Raw genomic sequence first — 21,841 nt, 5'->3', positions numbered from 1 at the left:
AGCCACATAAAAATGTAAAATCCTTGGGTGTCACATGCCCCCCAGTTTAGAACTGGCTCTGTGGTTGTAGAGAGAACGGGCACTTGGAATTGCTGAGCATCAGAGACTGTTGTGAGGATGGGAGAGAAAAGGCGTATCAGTCACTGCGCCCCTAGCACCACCAACACCCTCCTCCTCATCACGGTCACTGTGATTTCCAGGGAGACAGCCAGCCTCTACGGCGATCGAAGAGAAGATGGATTATCACGACCTTGGAGCTGGAGGGGGAAGACTCGGGACCCTTTCCCAAACTTGCGGGTGAGATAAGGCAGCTGCTCTAAGGAAGGGCCCCATCATCCACCATCCTCCCCAATTAAGCACGCCCCTGTTGGCAGGAGGCTACGGAGGCCAGGTAGTGGAGTGGTAAGGGCAGCACTGGCCAGGGTCAGGAGTCAGGAAGCCTGGGTCCTAGAGCCCACCCTGCCTCTACATGAGTGTATGACTTTGGATAAATCGCTGCTCCATGTGAGAGTGAGCTGAGAAAGTCAGAATCACATATATACATGCAGGGCTGATTCACTTTGCTACACAGCAGAAACTAACACAACTTGTAAAGCAACTATACTCCAATAAAAATTAATTTAAAAAAAATCACATATGGCAACAGGCTGGTTAGTTCCAGCCTGCAGGCCTGTTTGATATTGTACCATGATTTTAAAAATTGGAAAAAATAGGGTGATTGTATTAAAAATTCTGCACTTCTAGAGGCGTTTTCAAAATGGGAAGATCTGGTTCCTTGGAGAGTACATCCCCACATGGTAGGAATTTGCTGGGGCTTGAGTTACCCAGGGTGTCACAGTCCCCACCACTCCCTATTGTCTCCCTCACTTTGAGGTTTGAGTGTCAACTGAGGCACCAAAGAAGTCCCATGGGGATGTTGGATGCCAGGATTTTTATACTCGGCCCCTGCTGTTCATTTCCACCGCCTTCCTGACCTCCATGGGTCTTTAAGTTATATACTAAGTCCCCTACAGCTCTGACGTTCTATGATTCCTAGAAAAAAATTTTAAATGATTCATATTTGTTCAATATTTATAAAAATAATATATACCTACTGAAAAAACCCCATCTATAGACAGTTTGGAAGGCCCAGAGGTTAACAGTGAATACTCCCAAGAGTCACGGGACTCAGTGGGTTCGTATTCCAGATGTACCACATCCTCACTATACAAATTAGACTTTTTGTCTCCTCATCTGTACAATGGGGTCAACGATAGTACCTTCATTAGAGGGTTGTTAAAAGATTAAGCAGGTCTTCCCTGGTGGCACAGTGGTTGAGAGTCCGCCTGCCGATGCAGGGGACACGGGTTCGTGCCCCGGTTCGGGAGGATCCCACATGCCACGGAGCGGCTAGGCCCGTGAGCCATGGCCGCTGAGCCTGCGCGTCCGGAGCCCGTGCTCCGCAACGGGAGGGGCCACAGCAGTGAGAGGCCTGAGTTCCAGAAAAACAAACAAACAAACAAACAAAAAAAGATTAAGCAGGTTAGTGCAAGTAAGGCATATATAAGCTGGCATATATAAGCTGGCTCCTTCTAAGCAATTTGTAAAGTTAGCTGTATGATTATTACTCTTCTCTGGAGGGGTAATCAGTATGGACAACTTGGTATGTATCTTTGCACATTCACTACTATGAATCTGTATTAACAAAATGGGATCACACTGAGCATACTGTCCCGCTGGTTGCCTTTCTTGTTTTACCATGTGTCACACCCCTCCTTCTGGGGCAGGGAATATAAATCCTGAAAAGCAGCAGAGCCCCATGCCACGTGAGGGGAGAACCATTACACGATTATTTCCATAGGGATGGCCATTTATGTTGTTTCCAATTTTTCACTATTACAAACCAAACTGCTGCTATATCCCTTGTTCCTTCATCTTTTACCTATCTGTTTATTTCTTTAGGGTAAATTCTCAGATCTGTAATTGCTGGGTATGGTTCTTTAAAAATGCCTTTGAATCTTAGCCTAGATATTTGATAGGCATAGTGGCTTATTCTCACCCTCATTTTTCCCTTATTTTTTCTCCTTCCAGCTGTTCAATAATTTGTCTGCCGACATGGAATTAGTATATTTAATTATTGGACCTGGGGTAGATTAATATCCAGAGATTGGTTTGTTTTCTATAGAAGATAATGTGAATGGAAAAATATATGTTCACTGCCCTGCTGATCGAGAGAACACACCATCTTTTACGGTACTGAAAATTTGATACATTCTAAGCTTGGATTTATTGTAAAAGTCTTGCAGGAATATTGTATTCGGTAAGCATTCTGTAAGCTGGCTGTGTGCCAGGTTCTGGGAGGCTGACATCTTATAAAGTGTGACACGCTTTAGAAGTGAGCCTGGGACACAGAGGTTAATTTTGTAATCTTCTTTTCCAGTTCTGGGCTTTGGCTTTGTAATCATATCTGTAATCTGTGAACTGCTACAGGTCTCCCTTCTAATGACCAGTATGCTGATATGATCCAGGATATCTGAAAGCATTTGGCTATAGAGAGACAGAATGTTTATAAAATGGGCTGATTTAGTCTTTGATGAGTCATAGTTGAAATCTATGGAGAGAAGCTATAAACAGACTCCATGGATTGCATAATAAACGATGAACGAGGAATTGCAGCCCTTGGTGATGGTTTCTTACTGTCAGTCTAGGTGTTCTTTATGATTTCATCACCCTAATACCATGGTCTACCATGAAGCTGAAATTCAAGTTCTAAACCACAAAGGAAATTCAAAATAAAAATGCCCCAAACCACATGGTGGTATCTCATGCTACCAGCCTAAGCTTAACGGGCTTCTTAGGAAGTCTGCAGCCTTTGTTCTGGCTTGACATCTGCTGGAGCCTGGGCTTGGGTCTCAGGCCTGCTTGGCTACACATTGCCTCCTTCAGGGGGGAAGAAGTAATTTGTGAAGGTTTTCTCCAGTGACTCAAAACTTTTATATACAAAGTAAACTATATACCCTTAACTCACTGATGGGCTTGGACTCTCTAATTCTTAAGCAGGCAGAAATTCTCCCAGACTCCAAAAGACATGCAAAGATGACTGTCTAGGTCTTCTCTCTCCATATAATCCCTCACTCCCCTCCACAAAATGTGCAGCGTTTGTTAAAAAGAAGGAATATACAGTGGTCATAAAGGAGACCCTGGGACAGCACTTCTCAATCTCTACTGAGCAAATAGGTCACCTAGGAATCTGGTTAAAATGTGGGTTCTCTTTCAGTAGGTGGGGCAGGGCCTGAGGTCCTGCATCTCTCACAAGCTCCCAGGACATGCTGATGCCACTGGTCCACGGGCCTCTGCAGGTTGACTGGAGAGAACCCAGGACATAATAGTTAACAGGCATGAGCTGTGCAAGGATGGAACAAAACATGTAGTGTTGGAGGGGTTTTTTAGTTGTTGTTGTTTGATTGCTTTTAACATCTTTAATAATGTACTAAGGTTGACATTCACAATGTTTAATATGGGACTTGTGCCTGGAAGCTGATGATACTGAAACCACGTCCCTGAGTGTTTTTTGAAATGTGAGGTTGAGATGTAACAGGTTGGCTGGTCACAGAAAGGTCCCAGGGACCATTTAGAGCCAAAGGGAAAGCATGTGGGGGAAATAAACTGCATCCCCATGGGTTCTGCTGCATCAAGATCCAAGGCCCTGTGCTTGGAGCTCCCTGGCTAGATCAAATCCCCCGAAGCATCATCCTACTCGTCCTTTTACATAGATTCCTGCAATTGTTTACTAGTTGGGCCCCTCTGACTGTAAACTTTCATGAGGGAAGGTACAGGCTGGGGACTCCAAGGCCTGCCTCCACTGCCCCGAGGCTCTCGGTCCTATTACCTGCTTTACTTTCTCCTCAACACCTTTCATTACCTGAAATGTATACCTGGATGGAGGTCCTCACAGCCCTGCCGGTCCCTCTCCACCCATCACAGCACCGCCTGGCCCTGGCGACTGCCGAGAGTGAGAACCTTGCCCGGCCTCGGTGCATCTGAGCGGGACTTACATCTCCCACATTCTCTTTGCTCTGTGTTCCAGGTCAGGGTTAGCCAGGAGAGGTCTCTGGGTCGTCTGGAAGGCAGACATGAAGCGGCGTGAGATGGGCTCTGATGGGCCGGGCCTTGTGGAAGCTTCTGCTTATTGCCTCTGATGGGGTCTCACCTGATTGTCCTGGGGCAGTAATGGGACCAGTGGCTCCTCCAGCTCCAGTGAGTCATGGACCAGGTGCATGACCAGCAATGTGTGAGGGTGGCCATCAAGTCAAGCATCTTGTTGACTTAGAGGTGGTGTGAGACAGAGGCAGGTTCTAGTCCCTCCTGTGGGCTCCAGTTTCTCCCCGCCCCTCCTGCTTTGTGTGCTGCCCTGCTCACCCTGGTAACTTCAGGCCAACCACCCAATGTGAAGGTATCAGCCTTCTGGAGACTCGCTCACCTCCTTCATCACTGCATAAGGTCGAGCCCCATCATAAATCTTATCCCAAATCGCTCACAGGGTTCGATCAAGGAAGCACAACTTCTTATCAACACAGCCCTGGACTAGATGGTCCCCGAGGCCACGATTAAATTCTGGGGGTCACAGGTCAATGTGAGAATCGCATGAAAGCTATGCACTCCATCACAGACACATACTTGGATATAAGGTGTTTGGCCCAATAGTGGGTGTTTGACCAGTGGTTCTCAAGCTTTGATGTGCACACATGTCACCTGGGGATCTTGGTCTCTTATTGAAATGCAGACACAGGGGCTGCAGTCCTGGGGTGGGGCCCAATATTCAGCATTTCTAACAAGCTCCCCGGGTAGTGCCAGCACTGCTGGTCCACGGACCACACTTTGAGTAGCCAGGTGTCAGAGGGTTCACGGACCGCATGTGAGGAGAGGTCCACAAAGGTTTGCCCAGTAGTTTGACTGAACAGTTTGTCCAAACTTTCACACATGGGGAGAGGCACAGTGTGATACACATAGCAGATTCTCAATAAATATTTGCTGAACGGATGAATAAATGTGCAGTTTTCACAACCGTTCATCCTAAGTTGATCTCCCTTGGCCATCTGGACCTCCATGCTCCCTGTTACACCTCGCACCATTCATTTGTGGGTGTTCAAGGACCATGGACCCCTGTCACCAGTATCTTCACCACAGTCTAGTCAGAAAGGTGAGCCAGTGGCTCAAAGGCTGTGGGCACGGCTCTCAGAAGCAAAGAAGAAAGGTAAGGGCAGAAGGTTCGGGCTTGGGCAAGCATGTTGAAACTCAGGCTCCCAAGGCCCCAGCCCAGACCTGCCGAAAGAGGCTCTGGAGGTGGGACCCGGGCACCTGCATGTTAACAAGCTCCCCGTCTGGCACATTCCATCCATCGTTGCTGTGTATCCTGTAGCCATCCATCCTTAGCGTGAACCAGCAAGGGGCTTTGTCCACTCATCTGCTACTGCAGCTCACTCTGATGAAGTGTCCAGCTCATGCCAGGCACCGTGTCATGTACCACAGAAGCAGGTAAGACAGCACTTGCCCCCAGAAGGCTGGCCTGCAGTGGGCTGGGTAGGCAGACAAGCCGGGAGGGGGCATACTTCCCCAGTGCCATGTGAGGGGCGGTGTGAGGGGTCGGGGGCCAGAGGAGAAACACGACCTGGTCACGGATGCTGGCCAGGCCATCCCAGCTGGCACCTGCAGGCCAAGCATGGGAAAGACAGGCTGGAGGGGCACACCCAGAGCCTGGTCTCCCCTCCAAGAACACAGCATGTGAAAGCTGCACCTCGTGGCCCCACCCTTACGCAATGGGTGTGAATGGCCCACATTCTGTAAGTGCCTGGGAAGCGCTGGAATATCACCCGCTCTTTAGAACCTAAATGAATATCGCCCATCTGAAGACAGTTGGCAATAAAATAGTCTTTACCATTATTGAGAGTTTGATCTGATCCTGCCAACCCCCATGCTTGATTTAAAATCCTTCCATCTGGAATTATTAGTTAAGGGCAGTTTATCAAAGTAAAGATGGATGGTGTAAGCAGATTTTGCCGCTGGCATTCAGGAAAACGTGTTATCCCCCACCATTCAGCAAAAGTTCTTTAATCACGGTTGACTGAAGGTTACCAGCTTTGAATTATTAGTTAATGGCATCTCTGCAAGAGAATGATTTATTGGGCACCTAAACTTTGCAAACGAACGCAGATCCTGAATCGCTGGGTATTTCATCCAAAGCTGAAACGTGCATTATTTGGACAATCTGTCTTCACAGTGAAAACAAAGTCCAAAGCAGAGGCTAACGTTTAGCCTTGAGCTCCGATCTCTCTGTGCATTCGAGATGTTGGGGCTACTGAAGCCTGAGGCACAGTAGAGTCCCCAGATCTTCTGTTCCCTTAAAGCCTGGAAAGCCCCCCCTCAGCAGGCCTCGCCACTTTGGAGCAGCCGTCAGGACAGAAGCATGCTTTCAGTGACTGTGACTTGGTCACCCTTCTCTAGGGCCGTCCTGAAACGCTGGCCCAGGTGGGCCAGCACCATTCACTGTCCCACACATACCGGGGACCTGACACCAGCCCCCAGCCCAGCCCTTCCCAAGAGGGACAACTCGCCATCAGGCACCACTCACCCGGACCCACCTCAGCCCTGCCTGTCAGCACAGCGGTTCTCAGGGACCACGGGGAAGGAAGTGAGGGGGACCTGTCATCTGCCTCGGCCATTGTTCTCAGACTTCCGAGCGTCAGAGCCCTCGGGAGGGCTTGCTAACACACAGAGCACTGGCGCCACCCTGGTTTCTGAGCCTGTAGGCCCGGGGCTGGGCCTCAGAATGTGCTCTTTAAGGAGTTCCTGGGTGATGCCACTGCTGCTGGGCCAGGGGCACCCTGCTTTGAGAACCGCTACTCTAGTCTGAGCCAGAGGCTTCTGGGCCAGGACAAAGGTCACCAGGAGCCCTGGATAATACCCCACAAGGGATCCAAAGTGTGGCTTCTATTTTAGCCTCAGGATTCTGGCCAAATCCTACCTTCAAAAATAACTAGACTTAGGATCATGACCCGGCCTTATTAATCATGGCCCATGAGATCACTCAGTGCACCGAACGAGGGCTCCCTGCCTGCCCAGACCTGGGAGCATCAACCCAGGCAGGTCAGCAGTGCCCGAGGACCCTGGGCCAATCCTCAGTCTCCCCTGACCAGCAGTGAGGTGTAAGCAGCCCGCGGGGCCCTGGTGAGCAGAGCAGAGGCAGCAAGGGTCCGGCCAGTGAGCTTGCCATGAGGATTACTCACGATGGTACACAGAGAAGCTCTGTGTGCTTGGCACGTACTAGGTACTCAGTTAAAGCAGCTGCCGTGAATTATACTATTAAAGAGCCGTTCCACCCGGTTCTGCCCCACGAACGTCTGCTTGAAGAGACGGCTTGTGCTCGTAAACCATTACATAACAGTCTTGCGTTTCGTGTGATTTCTCAGTTAAGTGTCTTCCCTGTTCATAGCTGGGGCATTAATCAGCTCCCCCAGCCCCTGCACCAGGCTGGTCAGAAGCAAGAGTTGGACAGAATTCCTGCCCACAGCTGTCCCTCCTCAGAAGCCGAGACATGAAAGCATGTTGCTGGCACCCAAGTTCCTGTGAGTTCTACTTGTGACTTGCAGTGATTTCAAATGCAGCTTCCCAGAGACAGTGGGGGAGCACTTCTGAAGCCCTGTCGGGTTAAAGCCCTGCCCCTTCCACTTGAGGGGTTCATTTGCTAAGGAGCCAGCAAAGTCTTGCCATGAAGATAGTAGAACAGACAGAGGGCTCGGCTGCACAGCTCTGAAAATCTCTTAAGCAAAGGAGCTGAAAGTGGCATTTCGTTTGAGCCTGAGTACTAACGCCGTCTTGGCAGAAGCTGAAGCTGCGAGCATCCTGAGCTGGCTGACCTTTGTGGCTGGGCGGCCTGCCTGCTGCCCGTGTTATATCAGCTCTCCCTGGGGCTGCTTCTGGAGAGCAGTTTTCTAAATGCAAGCCCTTGGCCCACGACCAGGGTATTTTTAGCCAATCTACTGGTGCCCAGGGCTCTGCGGCTATGATCAGCATGGGGCCAGAGAACATTCTTGAACTGTGAGTCCCTGCTCTAGGCTGGGCTGATTCCCACAGCTACTTTAGCACTTGTGTGGCCTCCCTCCTGACCCTTTCCCCAGAGCTCAAAGCTCCACCTGACCAGTCCGAGGACAGACTTTGGCCCTGCAGGTCCTAATACTGGGAACAAATCATCCCTTCATGGTTAACAGCAGCAGGGACGCCGTTGCCCCCACTGGGAAGAATGTGACATTACTGACAAAAGAGCCATTCACACTCAGACAAACTTCAAGTGTAGAGCTTCTAAGCTGGAACGGACAGAAACACCCTCTGGCCCAGGGTTCCTGAATCTTCAGCGCTCCTGGGCTTTCCACCTTCACTGTTTTTACCTTCCCTCTCATACTCCGTAATGTTATTGCTACTGATGCACTTTCTTAACCGGTATATTAACTTTAGCTGCATCCCAAGAACTACCATATATAATATCATGGGTTTGACATGCTAGTTATTCTTTTTCTTCCTACTATGCTTTAAAGGAACTTCTATTAAAATTTGTAGAAAGAGAAAAAGAAACTCTTTTGTGTGCCTCTGATAAGTAGTAATGAAACCAGTGGAGAGGAAATCACACTCTAGAAACACCACTGTAGTGCAGTTCCCACGGTTCACGCAGGAAAAAATATTTATTGCCAGGCCTTGGCATATGTTATTTCCTCTGCCATGTTTTCTCTCTCTCCCTCTCTCTCTCTCTCTCTCTCTCTCTCTCTCTCTCACACACACACACACACACACACACCTCTTGCCCACCTGGATAACAGACACCTCCTCCAGGAAGCCATTTCCAAGGCCCTAACCTCCGAGAACAGACACATGACCCCCACTATATTCTCCTTAGCCCTGGGGTGGCCTGACAATTTTATTGCCTATTATGCTCTGTTGGCTCCTTGCAAAGACCCCTTTTTGTTAAGGGGTGGTGAGGAGTGTGAGCTCTGGACTCAAATGCCCCCTGTTCACTTCCTAGCTATGTGGCCTTGGACAAGTTACTCGTCTGTTTTCCCCAAGTCTACCTCCCTCATCTACAAAATGAGGGTGATAACAGAATGTGAGAAATAACGTAGGGAAATGTTTAACATACGCCTGGCACTTAATCCGTGCTCGATAAATATTTGTCGAATGCAAGAATGCATGAATGGATGCAGTCTGTATACAGGCTGAACTTAAACAATAATCTACAACTTATTTAAGAGCTACTAACAATCATATTTAAAATACAGGTTCCCAGGGGCTTCCCTGGTGGTGCAGTGGTTGAGAGTCCGCCTGCCGATGCAGGGGCACGAGTTCGTGCCCCGGTCCGGGAAGATCCCACATGCCGCAGAGCAGCTGGGCCTGTGAGCCATGGCCGCTGAGCCTGCGCGCCCGGAGCCTGTGCTCCGCAACGGGAGAGGCCACAACAGTGAGAGGCCCGCGTACCAAAAAACAAACAAACAAACAAACAAAAAAACAGGTTCCCAGACCTGTAGCCAGACTTCCTTAGATCTAGAACCTGTATTTATGCAAGCTCTCAGTGTGATCGTTTCAGAGCTAGCCTATGTCTTCGTAGGGACAGCGCTCAGCAGCTGAATGACCACTGAGACTCTGTAGATGGTTCCACAGATGCAAAGTCCCCAGGTCAACTCGCATTTTCCCATTACCCTCACACTGTATGCACCACTGCTTAAACTTACAGTGGAGTTCTCTCTGAAGCTATGGCAATAGGAGTTAGAAGTTAGCATTTAGAGACCCTTCCATGGGAATGTGGTGTCTAAATAATAAGTGATTATGATGATCTTGGTGGTGGTGTTGGTGATGATGGTGTTGATAGTGGTGATGGTGGAGACGGTGGTGGTGATAGTGATGATAGTGATGGTGACGATGATAGTGATGGTGATAGTGATGGTGGTGATAATGATGGTGATGATAGTGATGGTTGAGATGGTGACGGTGAAGCTGGTGGTAATGGTGATGAGAATGTTGATGATGGTGATATCAATGATTTCTCGAAAACCTACAAGAGAGGGATTATTGTTTTCCTCACTTTACAGACAAAGCAACAAAGACTCAAAGTGTTGAGTAAACTTAATCATAAAGGAGGTGAATGACGGAGCTGATTTCAAGCCCTGGCCTTTTCCCAAACCACAGCAGATGTTTTAAACACCTACAGTATGTCTTCCATACACAGTGTTTTTCATCCTCTGTGGGACACCAGTGTTGGAAATATGTTAGGGCTACATTCAAGTTCTTCATAATTCCACCATCTAAATCTGCCAGGAATTCCCTGGCAGTCCCGTGGTTAGGACTCCATGCTCCCACTGCCAAGGGCCCGGGTTCGATCCCTGGATAGGGAACAAAAATCCCATAAGCCGTGCAGCGTGGCCAGAAAATAAATAAATCAGGGGCTTCCCTGGTGGCGCAGTGGTTGAGAATACACCTGCCAATGCAGGGGACACGGGTTCCAGCCCTGTTCCAGGAAGATCCCACGTGCCGCAGAGCAACTAAGCCCGTGCGCCACAACTACTTAGCCTCTGCTCTAGAGCCTATGAGCCACAGCTACTGAAGCCATGCACTCTAGAGCCCGTGCTCTGCAACAAGAGAAGCCACCGCAATGAGAAGCCTGCCCACTGCAACAAAGAGCAGCCCCCGCTCGCCACAACTAGAGAAAAGCCCGTGCGCAGCAACGAAGACCCAACGTAGCCAAAAATAAATAAATAAATTTTTAAAAAAGAAAAAAAAGATTGAATTAGATCGTGTTGTTTAAATCAATCAATCAGAGTCTCAAGTTTAGTTTCTGACTAACAAACACAAGAATAGAAATCCATCTTACGGTGGTGGAGAGGTAATGTGCTTTCAGTATCCATGTGTTCCTCTCCATCTCGCAGCCTCCCTTAAGTTAAGGCCAATAGAATTTAAGAGCCACTGTGATTTCTTCATCTTTTCCCTGCCACAGCAAACTTGGAGGTCCAAATTGTACAGTTACTGGCTTTTGCCTACATGAGAAATAAACCTTTGTTGGGTTAAGGGAATTTGTGGATTTATCTGTTAAAGCTGCTTGCACTAACTTCCCTAACATAGAAATTAATTTCAGGGTTAATTTCTCATTCCAACTTCTCCCCTTCATTGCAACACTCAGGTCTATATGGTAGCATTTTAATAATTATAGTTATTGAATTATAATACTGTTAAATTATTTTAAAATTGTTCTTAGCCTGTACGGCTGTTGAGGAACAACTCAGTGTTTGTTCCGTATTAAAAACTGACTTATAGAATGAGTCAAGTCTTCCACTCCATGTCACCAATGTTATTAAAAGCTAAGAGGGGGGCCTCCCTGGTGGCGCAAGTGGTTGAGAGTCCGCCTGCCGATGCAGGGGATACGGGTTCGTGCCCCGGTCTGGGAGGATCCCATATGCCGCGGAGCGGCTGGGCCCGTGAGCCATGGCCGCTGAGCCTGCGCGTCCGGAGCCTGCGCGTCCGGAGCCTGTGCTCCGCAACGGGGGAGGCCACAACAGTGAGAGGCCCGCATACCGCATAAAAAAAAAAAAAAAAAAAAAAAAAAAAAAAAAAAAAAGCTAAGAGGGGCTTCCCTGGTGGCGCAGTGGTTGAGAGTCTGCCTGCCGATGCAGGGGACACGGGTTCGTGCCCCAGTCCGGGAAGATCCCACATGCCGTGGGAGCGGCTGGGCCCGTGAGCCATGGCCACTGAGCCTGCGCATCCGGAGCCTGTGCTCCGCAACGGGAGAGGCCACAACAGTGAGAGGCCCACGTACAGAAAATAAATAAATAAATAAATAAATAAAATGCTAAGAGAAGCAGACAGCTGTCTGTTGGGGGTCTTGATTTACAAATCAAATGATAGATTAAGTTAATATGCTTCCAAAGTAGGAGATAAAACCTTCAAAAAGACAGATCCGGAAGGTGAAAATACAAAGACAGTGCTTACCTCCCGGCCCCTGATGAACACCCAGAGTGAGGGCAGGAATCATGCAGCCCTCTCACCTGTCCCCTTCCTGCTCTCCCTCAGACCTTCTTCCAAAGAACCTTGCATATCTTGCAAAGCTGCTTACAAAATGCAACAGATGGGAAATTACAAACAGAATTTCATGAATATTACCTTCCTTTCATCTAAAGAACCTGAGGAAGTTTTTACAAATAATTAATTAAATTCAATTAACTCTCAAGTATTCAATTTCAGATGCCTGAATCCATAACCAAATCTTTCTAAGGAGGAGACATCTATTACACACACAAATATAGAGACTCAAACCTCAGTGACAATAAAGAACTTTCTTGAAAGGGGATGTTTGGGTCAAAGCCCGGTGTTTCCATTTCCCAGGCTCTGCTAGTCTTGGTTTCATCATTTCCTCATAAGTATTCTGCTGCAGCCCCTGTCAGCTGTGGCCCAACTCAACAACACCATCCCTTTAAGCCACTCAAAGCAGGGGGAGTAGGCCACGAGGAGGGGTCTCTGGGAAAGTCTGACTCCCAGTTAAAACTTTTGAAGCAAGTCATTTCATTTGAGGAAATTTTCTTACTCAGGCTGGTTTCTAAAAACCTGAATTAGGCACAAAAGTAACCTTATCAGTACAGGTAATTGTCCAGGGGAAGTTGTGGAGTCACAACTTGGTGCAGGACCAAAGCAAGGTTATTAGGAGCCAGCCTCTGTCCTTCTCTCATCTCAGCTCCCCTGCATACTGCCTGATGTGGTGCCCTCTGCCCCCAAAGCTCTGCAGCTTCCCCTCATGGTGGCAAAGTGGCTGCAACTGCCCCTGCACTTGTACCCACTCAGGTTCCAGCCCTACCCAAAGACTTGAGTAGAACTGGGCCTGACCCTCATTGGCTCAGATTGGCTGACACGCGCATCTCTGAGCCAATTATGGTTGCTATGCTAACTAGCTTAGGTCATTCATGATCTACCCCTAGAGCCCATGTGAGCAGGGGATGAAGAGAAAGGGAACTGCCCATAGGAATTCCCATATGTGCTTTCCCAGAAGAAGGGTGAAGAGATGTTTGTGGAAAGACAGACATACAGCCAGATACCTATAATACCAACAGACCGAAGTTCCCCTGCCATAGTTGATTCTGGGTCACACTGATGTCCCTGAAAATGCTGAGACTCTGGGGAACTCAGGTGGGAAAACCATCCATCAAAATGAACCCTGTCTTATAAGTAGATGTTGATGCCCAGACTGGGGAAGTCTCCAGCAAGGGGGTGGCAGAGCCCTGCATAGCCAGGAGCCGGACCCTTTTTCAGACCACATGTCCCACTGTGGGCCTGTGCCTGCCTCTGGGCTCTGAGGACTCTAAAGATTCCATGTAGACTTCCTGTTAAGCATAGTGATTAGCACAGTGAGTTCATTTTTCTGGGTTGAAAGCATTTACCGTATGAGTTCTGTCTACTCTAGGTTCGTTTTGGTCAGGGGCAAGCAACTCCTGTCTAATTATCTTTATTCTGTTTTCAGTCCCTGCATGCAGTGGCTTAAGACCACTTTGATGACAGGACAGTGTCAACCCAGGGTAAGTCGTGTGAGGGTGGCAGCCCTGGCCCAGAGGGAGCCCTTGAGATACACAGTTTACTGCACTGCTTAATATCATGTCTCTCAGCTCATCTCAGAGAGGAAGTTCTTTTAAAACAGAGGTCATTAGCTTCTTGCCATCCGAATGTTATTTCAGAGGGGGACTGAGTGGGTCTATGGCAGGGTTTTGCAACCTTGGCACTGTTGGCCTTCTGGACTGGACCATTCTCTGTTGTGAAGACCATCCCGTGCCCTGTGGGACGTTTAGCAGAATCCCTGGCTCCACCCACCCCTTGCCAGGAGCACCCTCTCCCAAGTCGTAACAACCAAAGTGTCTCCAGACATCACCCAGGGTCCCTGGGAGCAAAATCGCCCTGGTTGGGACAACTGGCCTGTGGAAGGAGCCTTTAAAATACAGCCTCCTAAAGCTCTCAGTGGCTGCTGACTTCATTAAACTGGGCTTCTCCCCACAGAGACTGCGAAATATAGAGTGAATTTCAGCTGTTGGAGGAGGGTCATTAGGACGATGTGAACAAGAATAACAATAAAATCATTCTTTTTTTCCCTCAATTAGTTATGTAAATGATTAGTTAAAATGGAAACTGCAGGGTCTGGAGACTATGAACAGTGGACCTTGGCGATATCATTCCTCAAACCCGGGAAATGCTCACCAACCTTTCCCTGGTGAAGACCTCCTTCATGGGTTCAGATCTATGTGTGGATTTTCCTGATTGCCAGACATAGCACCATCTTGGTTAACACAAGCATCCTGGTAACACCACCTCTCCAGGTATGTGAATTCATTCTGCCACAGAATCCTAGGGGGTTTTGAACATCACAAGGCAAGAACTAAAGAATAAAACTGATTGAGCTCACCGGGCCCAGCTGCACGGCGATGCCCATGGGCTCACACGTTTTACAGGCTCTGGGCCCCATCCTCCGGCTACACGCCCATTCCCAGCCCACGGTCCTGTCACTCAGGCTTATCCCCGACCTGCTTACCCGGCGAGGTCCTGCATGACTTTTGGCAGTTTCCAAAACTCAGATCCAAGCTCAAAATGATACCGTGTGGACAGAAAAAAAGGATATTTAAAAGAATCTTGTCACAGGGTAGTGACAGCCATTTTGGAAAATAATTTTAGAACTATATTAAGCTATCATGTAGCACAGGGGAGAATGAAACGTTCACTGTACAAATATTTGAACATAATGGAAAAAATCTGTTCAATGAATAAAATTAACTAAACAAGGTAATTACTCTGAAGCATAATGCACATATTTTGTTATGTCAATGGTTTTTCTATTTATTGCTTTGTTTTTTAGGTTATATAACCTGAGTTAATTAGTACTAAGTTTGGCTGTGAATGACAGAACACGAACCCCCAATAAATAGAGACAAGTGTCTATTTCTCTCTTGTAAAAAGTGAGGTGATTCAGGCTCTCATGGTCTCCAGGGTGAGGGATGAGGCTGTAACACATAACCCCATGGTCGGAAGCCTGCATTCCCAAGGTCCCCCGATAGTCTGCTTTTACAGCCATGTTCCAGCCTGCAGGGAGAGGAGAGGGCTGGAAAAAGGCATCCCTGTTCTCCTCGAGGGCCCATCTCAGAATCTGCACATATGCTTCTGCTTCTGCGAGTCCCATTGGCCAGAACATGGTCACCTGGTCACATCTAGTTCAAGGAGGGCTGGGTAATGTCATTTTCATTTGAGGAAGCCGTAGCCCTCACTCAAACTTGGGGAAGAAGGAAAGAAGGGACAATGGGGGTGGGGGACAGTAGTCTCCGCAGCCGTCCACGCTTTGGCCACCCACATATTTGTGCTCACCCTTCTTCTACACACAGAATCCCTCCCACACACCCCCCAACGGAACCAAGTGCAAAGCCCCACCCAATTACTGCATCTGGCTCACAATCCAAGATCCTAGGGTAAAGCACAGTCCTCTCCAACAGATATGGACGAGATTCTTCATGGTTTTACAACCCACAAACTAAATAGTAAGTTCCTGGTTCCCAATACACCAACATAAGGTAGATAAGTATGAACAGTAAGACGCCTGCAATAAAAATGCCCATTTGGAGAAAAGCAAACTAACAAACACAATTATCATTGATCCATACACATGAGCAAATCCTGGGAGGCAGGAACAGTGAAGACACCTCTGCAGCCGTCGCCGCCCCCGGCCCCTACCTGCGTGCTTGCTGTTGTCTCCCCTGCCACAGCTGACTGGCGTGGGTACCGGAGGGGACGCCCTTCCTGGGACCTGCATGGTTTTCACAGCTTGCTCCTTGTTTTCAGGGGTTGCTTTGGGGTTGAACAATCCCAGGTTTTTTCAGACCAGGCTGTGGTTTCTTTGGCAAAGCATTTTTTCAGAAACATAAAGATTTCTATCTATTTGTTTCCAGCCAGCTCTCTCTGTTGAGACATAGTTTATAACCGTGGAGCGTCTGGCCTGTTCTTGCTGGCCTCCACGCTCGCTTGGCCAACGTCTCCTGTCCCTGAGCACAATGGTACCGCCCACCTTGAGTCACCCGAAGCAACAGGCCTGGGTAGGAAGGCAACATCCTTAAAGTGACTTTTGCCACAAGGCTTACAAGTTGGTAGGATGGGGCACTGGTTTTATTTTCCACTAAGTGCACTGCTTTGCACAGAACCTTTTCAATGATTGATGTCATCTGAGAGATGCAGCGGTTGCTTTTTTCAACCCTGCAAGGCTCCAAATTACCCAGTTCTCAGTCAATTTAGATTGCGGGCTTCAGGCAGAGATGGTCTCCATGAGCATAGCTGCCTTACCTTTCATGCCACTCCTGCCCTGACCAGCAGTCACCCATGTCCATCTCTTTTGTGGGACTTTGCTATAAGCAGTGAGAAGCAGCTAATTCATTTCTACATTATGAATTTCTCCTACCATTTCCTTCCTCAATCCTTGTTCAGAGCAAGGGTTGCTTTTCAAAAAACAGCAGAGGAGAGTTGTTAGCAAATGCTTTATTTCTGCACGATATGGGTCACCTGTCCTCTAGCCCCCAGTATCTGAGTCCCTGCCCCCAACCACATCCATAAGCCAATGCCCCAAGTTTCAGTTCTGCTACTTACAGCTTGCTTATCTTGGTCCTATATTTTGTATCAGTTAAGATTAGATTTGGCCATGAGTGACAGAAAATCCAAAATAGCATTGGCTTGAACAAGACATATTTAATTCTCTTTCAGTTTGAGTCCAGAGTAAGGTAGTCCTGGGATGGGTCCAGTAGGGCTCTCCGGTGTCGGAGACCTCCACCCCTTCTATCCTGTTGGTGTACCATGCGTCAGCTCTAACGACAATGTCCAGGATGGCTGCTCCTGTGCCAGCCATCACATTCTCATTCCAGCCAGTAGAAGAGAAGAGGGGGAAGGGATGAGTCTACATCTCCACGCTTCAAGGACACTTCCTGGAAGTTGCCTTCCATTGGCCAGAACGTAGTCACATGGCCATACCTGGCTGCAAGGGAGGGTGGGAAATGTCATTCCCATTCTCGATGGCCAATAATTCAGGGTTCTTTTATTGAGGAAGGAGAGGTGACAGATATTGAGACAATTAGCAGTTGCTGCAGCCATTCCAGCACCAGTGTCCTCATGCTGGGAAAAATGAAAGGACTAGTCTTTCCTGTTTTTATATCTACAGCATTCTTTCTCTTCTTCCTTCTTCCTGATGGCAGATTTGTTTGGCCTCTAACACACATTTCAGGAGAGACAATGACTACCCAAGGTCTGCAGTCTTCTGCCCACATGCCATCTTTGAGGGGACTGTTGCTATGCCTACTTTACAAGTACATAAAATAAGATTTCCTGGGTTAGTGTTTCACTTGGGAAAGTTTTTTTTTAAATATTTATTTATTTTATTTATTTTTGGCTGCGTTGGGTCTTAGTTGTGGCACGTGGGATCTCCACTGCGGTGCACAGGCTTCTCTCTCTCTAGTTGTGGTGCGCTGGCTTAGTTGCCCCGCGGCATGTGGGATCTTAGTTCCCCGACCAGGGATTGAACCTGCATCCCCTGCATTGGAAGGCAGATTCTTTACCACTGGGCCACCAGGGAAGTCCCTCACTTGGGAAAGTTTTTAACCACCGAGATAGCTTCTGTGTTCAGTAAATCATAAAAGTAAGTAAAACAAACTCCTCTGATGAAAAACTCCATAAAGCCAAGGAGACCGTTAATATAAATGGAAACCCAAAATTGATAAAATGCAAAATAAATATTTAACTTATGAGATGGCAGCTATCTTTGGATTGTTAAGTAATTTGGAGGCTAATGTTCTTAATAAAATCACATTTTCTAGGAAAATATTTACTATTTCTGTTCTATTGCCTTCTTCGTTGCCATTAGTAAGACTTTGTTTAGTTCACGAGTGTACATAAATTCCACTGGAGGCTAACGTTTTTTTCCAAAACCTCCTGGTGCTGATGTTTCTAATGGAAACCTTTCTAAGCATGTAGACAGACTTGAAAATGAACTTGTGGGGAGAACCGGCCAACACCCAAGAATGTTCCCTGCAGACATCAGTTGGGACAGGTGATAATATATAATATAGTCTGGCATCTAAAGGGAGGAGTCCGAGTAGTACATGCCAGGTGTGCTTCATAAAATGCCAACAGGACCACTGTCTCCACTGGACAATATATCGCAAAGGCTTGAGACCTACGAAAACATATATACAGGCTTCAAAATACACAAAGAAAGCAGCAAAATCAAAATTAATACATGTCTAATTAAATACCTACAAAATATAACATTTTGTTCTTGCTAACTGTTAAATTTGGGCTTCATGAATTTTTCATGAGTATTTTATTACTTTTGAGAACAATTAGTTGGAGAGAGCCTCATAATGCAAGAATTCACAAATATGCACAACAACTGCCAAGATTTCATAACCATTAGTAAATGAGCCAAGTTACCCATAGCCAAAAGCAAACTTATCTAAAACCTTCCCTAATTGTATGGCAATGTATTTGTTTTTAACAGAGTATGGATATATCTTAATACATTTGTTACAATGTGGGGTTCCCCAAAATAATGCCTTAGACAAGGGGGTCAGCATACTTTTTTCTTTAAAAGGCCAGGAAGTAAATGTGTTGGGCTTTGTGAGCCATATGTCTCCATCGTGACTACTCAGTGCTGCTATGGCAGCACAAAGGGGTCATGGACGCCCTTAAACAACATATGAGCACAGCTGTGTGCCAATGAAACTTTATTTACAAAAACAGACGGTGGGCCACATCTACCCCATGGCCATAGTTTTCTGTCCCTTGCCTCAGATACAGGAAGGTCCAGTGACCACCTACTGATCCTTAGCGACCATTCAGACTCAAAAAGTATACTGTCCTAAGATATTACTGTTATCCTGAATTACCCAGAAAATGTCCTATACTCTCCTCGGAATCATCCCAGCATTAGCATAGCTGTTCTACACAACTGTGAGTCAGCTTTAGACTTTCCAGTGCTTTGGAGATGGTTTTTCTTCTTTTTCAGTTACTCAAAGCACTAGGTGATACATGAAATAACTATGTACAAACTCTTGAGATCTCTTTAAAGTAAGCATTTGCATAGCTTCTTTAAAAAGAAAGGGAAAGTTTTAAGCTTGCGTCAGCTAAAATTTAGGTTTAATATAGCATTTCACTGATTTGACATAAATGTGCTTCTCCTGATTTATCCCTCGGGTTCAAGAGGGGACTAACAAAAGACTATGCTCATTAATTATATAAATTTTTTAGAATTTGCCACAGGCTTTTAGATATCTAATATATACATTAAAGTGTCCTGGTAGCATTTAAAATTCTGCTTAACCAGTTTCTTATCTACTCAGACAAGAAAACTGAGTATATATAGGGCACATGTCCTACTACTTACATTTTTTTAGATATTTAAAGGAAACTATCCCCTCCCCCACAATTTACACTAGCAGTAGGTGGACATGTAGAAATCAATTAAAGTTTGTGGTTTTGTGCATAGATAAAATTTAATCAGAATGTATTCACTCAAAGGCTCCTAAGTTATTTTACTTACATAATACATGCAAGTTAAATTATGTCAGTTTGTTTTTTTTAGTATGTACTGCTCATAAATTTTAAGTATAATCATTTCTCTCATGATAAAATATTTATCTATTTATCTACTCAAAAAGTACAATGGGGTTAATATTTATGTTTAAAAAAAATCACTAAAAATACTGATCACAAATGTTCTAGAAAACATTTCCCTATTTATTTATTTTTTACTTAAACTGAAGCAGAATCATAATTATAGAAATTTAAATAAGCACTTAAGAAATCTGTTTCCCCAGTTTTTCCCAAATAGCTGGGGGTAATCAGTGGATTATATTTTATTTACCCTCAGAGTTGGGCTATGAGCAGCCATGAGCTGCTTCCATGAGCTGAAGCAAGGAATTACACAATTCAAGTTTCTCTAGAAAATCTGCCTGACAAATCGAATTTTTAAAAAGTATAACCTGCTGTTTCACTTTGGTTCAAGATGTCTGGTCTGCGAATGTCCAAGCATTTAATCCAGACTCAGTTTAACCTCATTCAAGAACTAGAAGGTAATTTTTTTAAAAAGGAAGTAAGGAAGAAACATTCTAGAATAGTGATTTGCCCTTCATGAGTTATTCCAATTCACCAAAATATGCAGTTTTTAAGAAACAAAAATCTGACTTAGAATATATTTCTTCGAGTGGAGCAGCCTTTGGCCCCAAAGAGTCCAGCAAGTCGGGCGACAGGTCATGTTCGGAGGCGAGAGAACTGCGGGTCTCTGCTCGCTCACACTTGCCCTCCTCTGCGTAGGCGCGAGGTGGGTAACCAGGGTCTCCTTTGGGGATGTCAGCACCACCGAGCTGCTGCAGGGGAGCCACGAGAGAAGGTAAGTGCCGTGGTGGGCAGGGCCTTGTCCCCACTGTCGCAGACGTTTCTACAGACTGGTCTTGAATGAGGTACCTAATTTCTTTGTCCCTGAGTTTCCTCATTTTATTTTATTTATTTATTTATTTTTTTATAAATTTATTTATTTTATTTATTTTATTTTTGGCTTGTTGGGTCTTCTTTGCTGCACGTGGGCTTTCTCCAATTGTGGCAAGCAGGGGCCAATCCTCGTTGCATTGCGCAGGCCTCTCATTGTGGTGGCTTCCCCTGCCACAGAGCGTAGGCTGTAGATGCATGGGCTTCAGTAGTTGTGGCACGCCGGCTTCAGTAGTTGTGGCTCGCAGGCTCTAGAGTGCAGGCTCAGCAGTTGTGGTGCACGGGCCTAATTGCTCCGCGGCACGTGGGATCTTCCCGGACCAGGGCTCGAACCCGTGTCCCCTGCATTGGCAGGCGGATTCTTAACCACTGCGCCACCAGGGAAGCCCTCCTCATTTTATAATAAGGAAAATAATAGAACCTGCCCTGGTGGGCTGATGTAAGAACTGAGTTAATACCTTTCGATTCCCTAGGACAGGGCCGGGTACGCAGTGATTATCATCCACGAGTTTGCCAAGTAAAGTAATTCTAGGCAGATGACGCCCAACAAGCATTGATCTATTCCTTTGCACTTATGATTTCACAGGTCTGAGCCCCAACTTTCCTGCAACGTATGGGGCTCCTTAGGGTCAGAAGCAGCACCTGCAGCTTCTGTGTGTGTCCCTCCCTGCGTGGGGTGGGGGCAGGCACACACAGAGAACGTCTCTCCACAGCACCTGCTCTAGCCCCTTCCATTTAAACTACCCATGCGTTTGCCCCAACTCCCAAATCACTGTTTAATTTGCCCAAGAATAGAGGGTGGCTGTGTTGAGGAACCTTCCAGGAGAGACAATGTTATTGTCCAATAATTCCCTCCAGCACAGTCAACCCACATCTTTCATAATTTCACAGAAAGAGACCATTCACTGTTGTCTGAGGCTGTGCTGATCTGCAGAAATGCTCCTGGAATGAGGATTCCCATGAAAGTACTTGCTATGGACTGAATTGTGTCCCCCCAAACTCCTGTATTGAAGCCCTAACCCCCAATGTGATGACCTTTGGAGGTGTGGCCTTTGGGTGGTAATTAAAGTTACATGAGGTCATGAGGGTGGGGTCCTCACGATGGGATTAGTGTTCTTATAAGAAGAGACACCCGAGAACTTGCTCTCTCTCTCTTTCTCTGCCACATGAGGACGCAGCATGACAGTGACCATCTGTGAACCAGGAGGACAGCTCTCACCAGAACCTGACCATGATGGTGCCCTGATCTCAGACCTCCAGCTTCCAGAACTGTGAGAAAAATAGTCTGCTG

General features: G+C 46.8%; 1 protein-coding gene across 1 annotated transcript in view; it reads right to left on the bottom strand.

The window, feature by feature from the left end:
• Positions 1-5,446: 5,446 nt before the first annotated feature.
• The window catches only part of CDH26 (cadherin 26), a 48,394-nt gene continuing 31,999 nt past the window's right edge, over positions 5,447-21,841 (bottom strand). The window contains 2 exon segments of the mRNA XM_060077934.1: positions 5,447-5,685; positions 20,240-20,432. Coding sequence (XP_059933917.1) covers positions 5,447-5,685; positions 20,240-20,432 — 432 coding nt within the window.

Source organism: Mesoplodon densirostris, chromosome 16 (genome assembly GCF_025265405.1).
Source record: "Mesoplodon densirostris isolate mMesDen1 chromosome 16, mMesDen1 primary haplotype, whole genome shotgun sequence".
Taxonomy (NCBI): Eukaryota; Metazoa; Chordata; class Mammalia; order Artiodactyla; family Ziphiidae; genus Mesoplodon; species Mesoplodon densirostris.
Note: the sequence above shows the minus strand (reverse complement) of the source record. Positions and strands in the feature narration are given on the sequence as shown.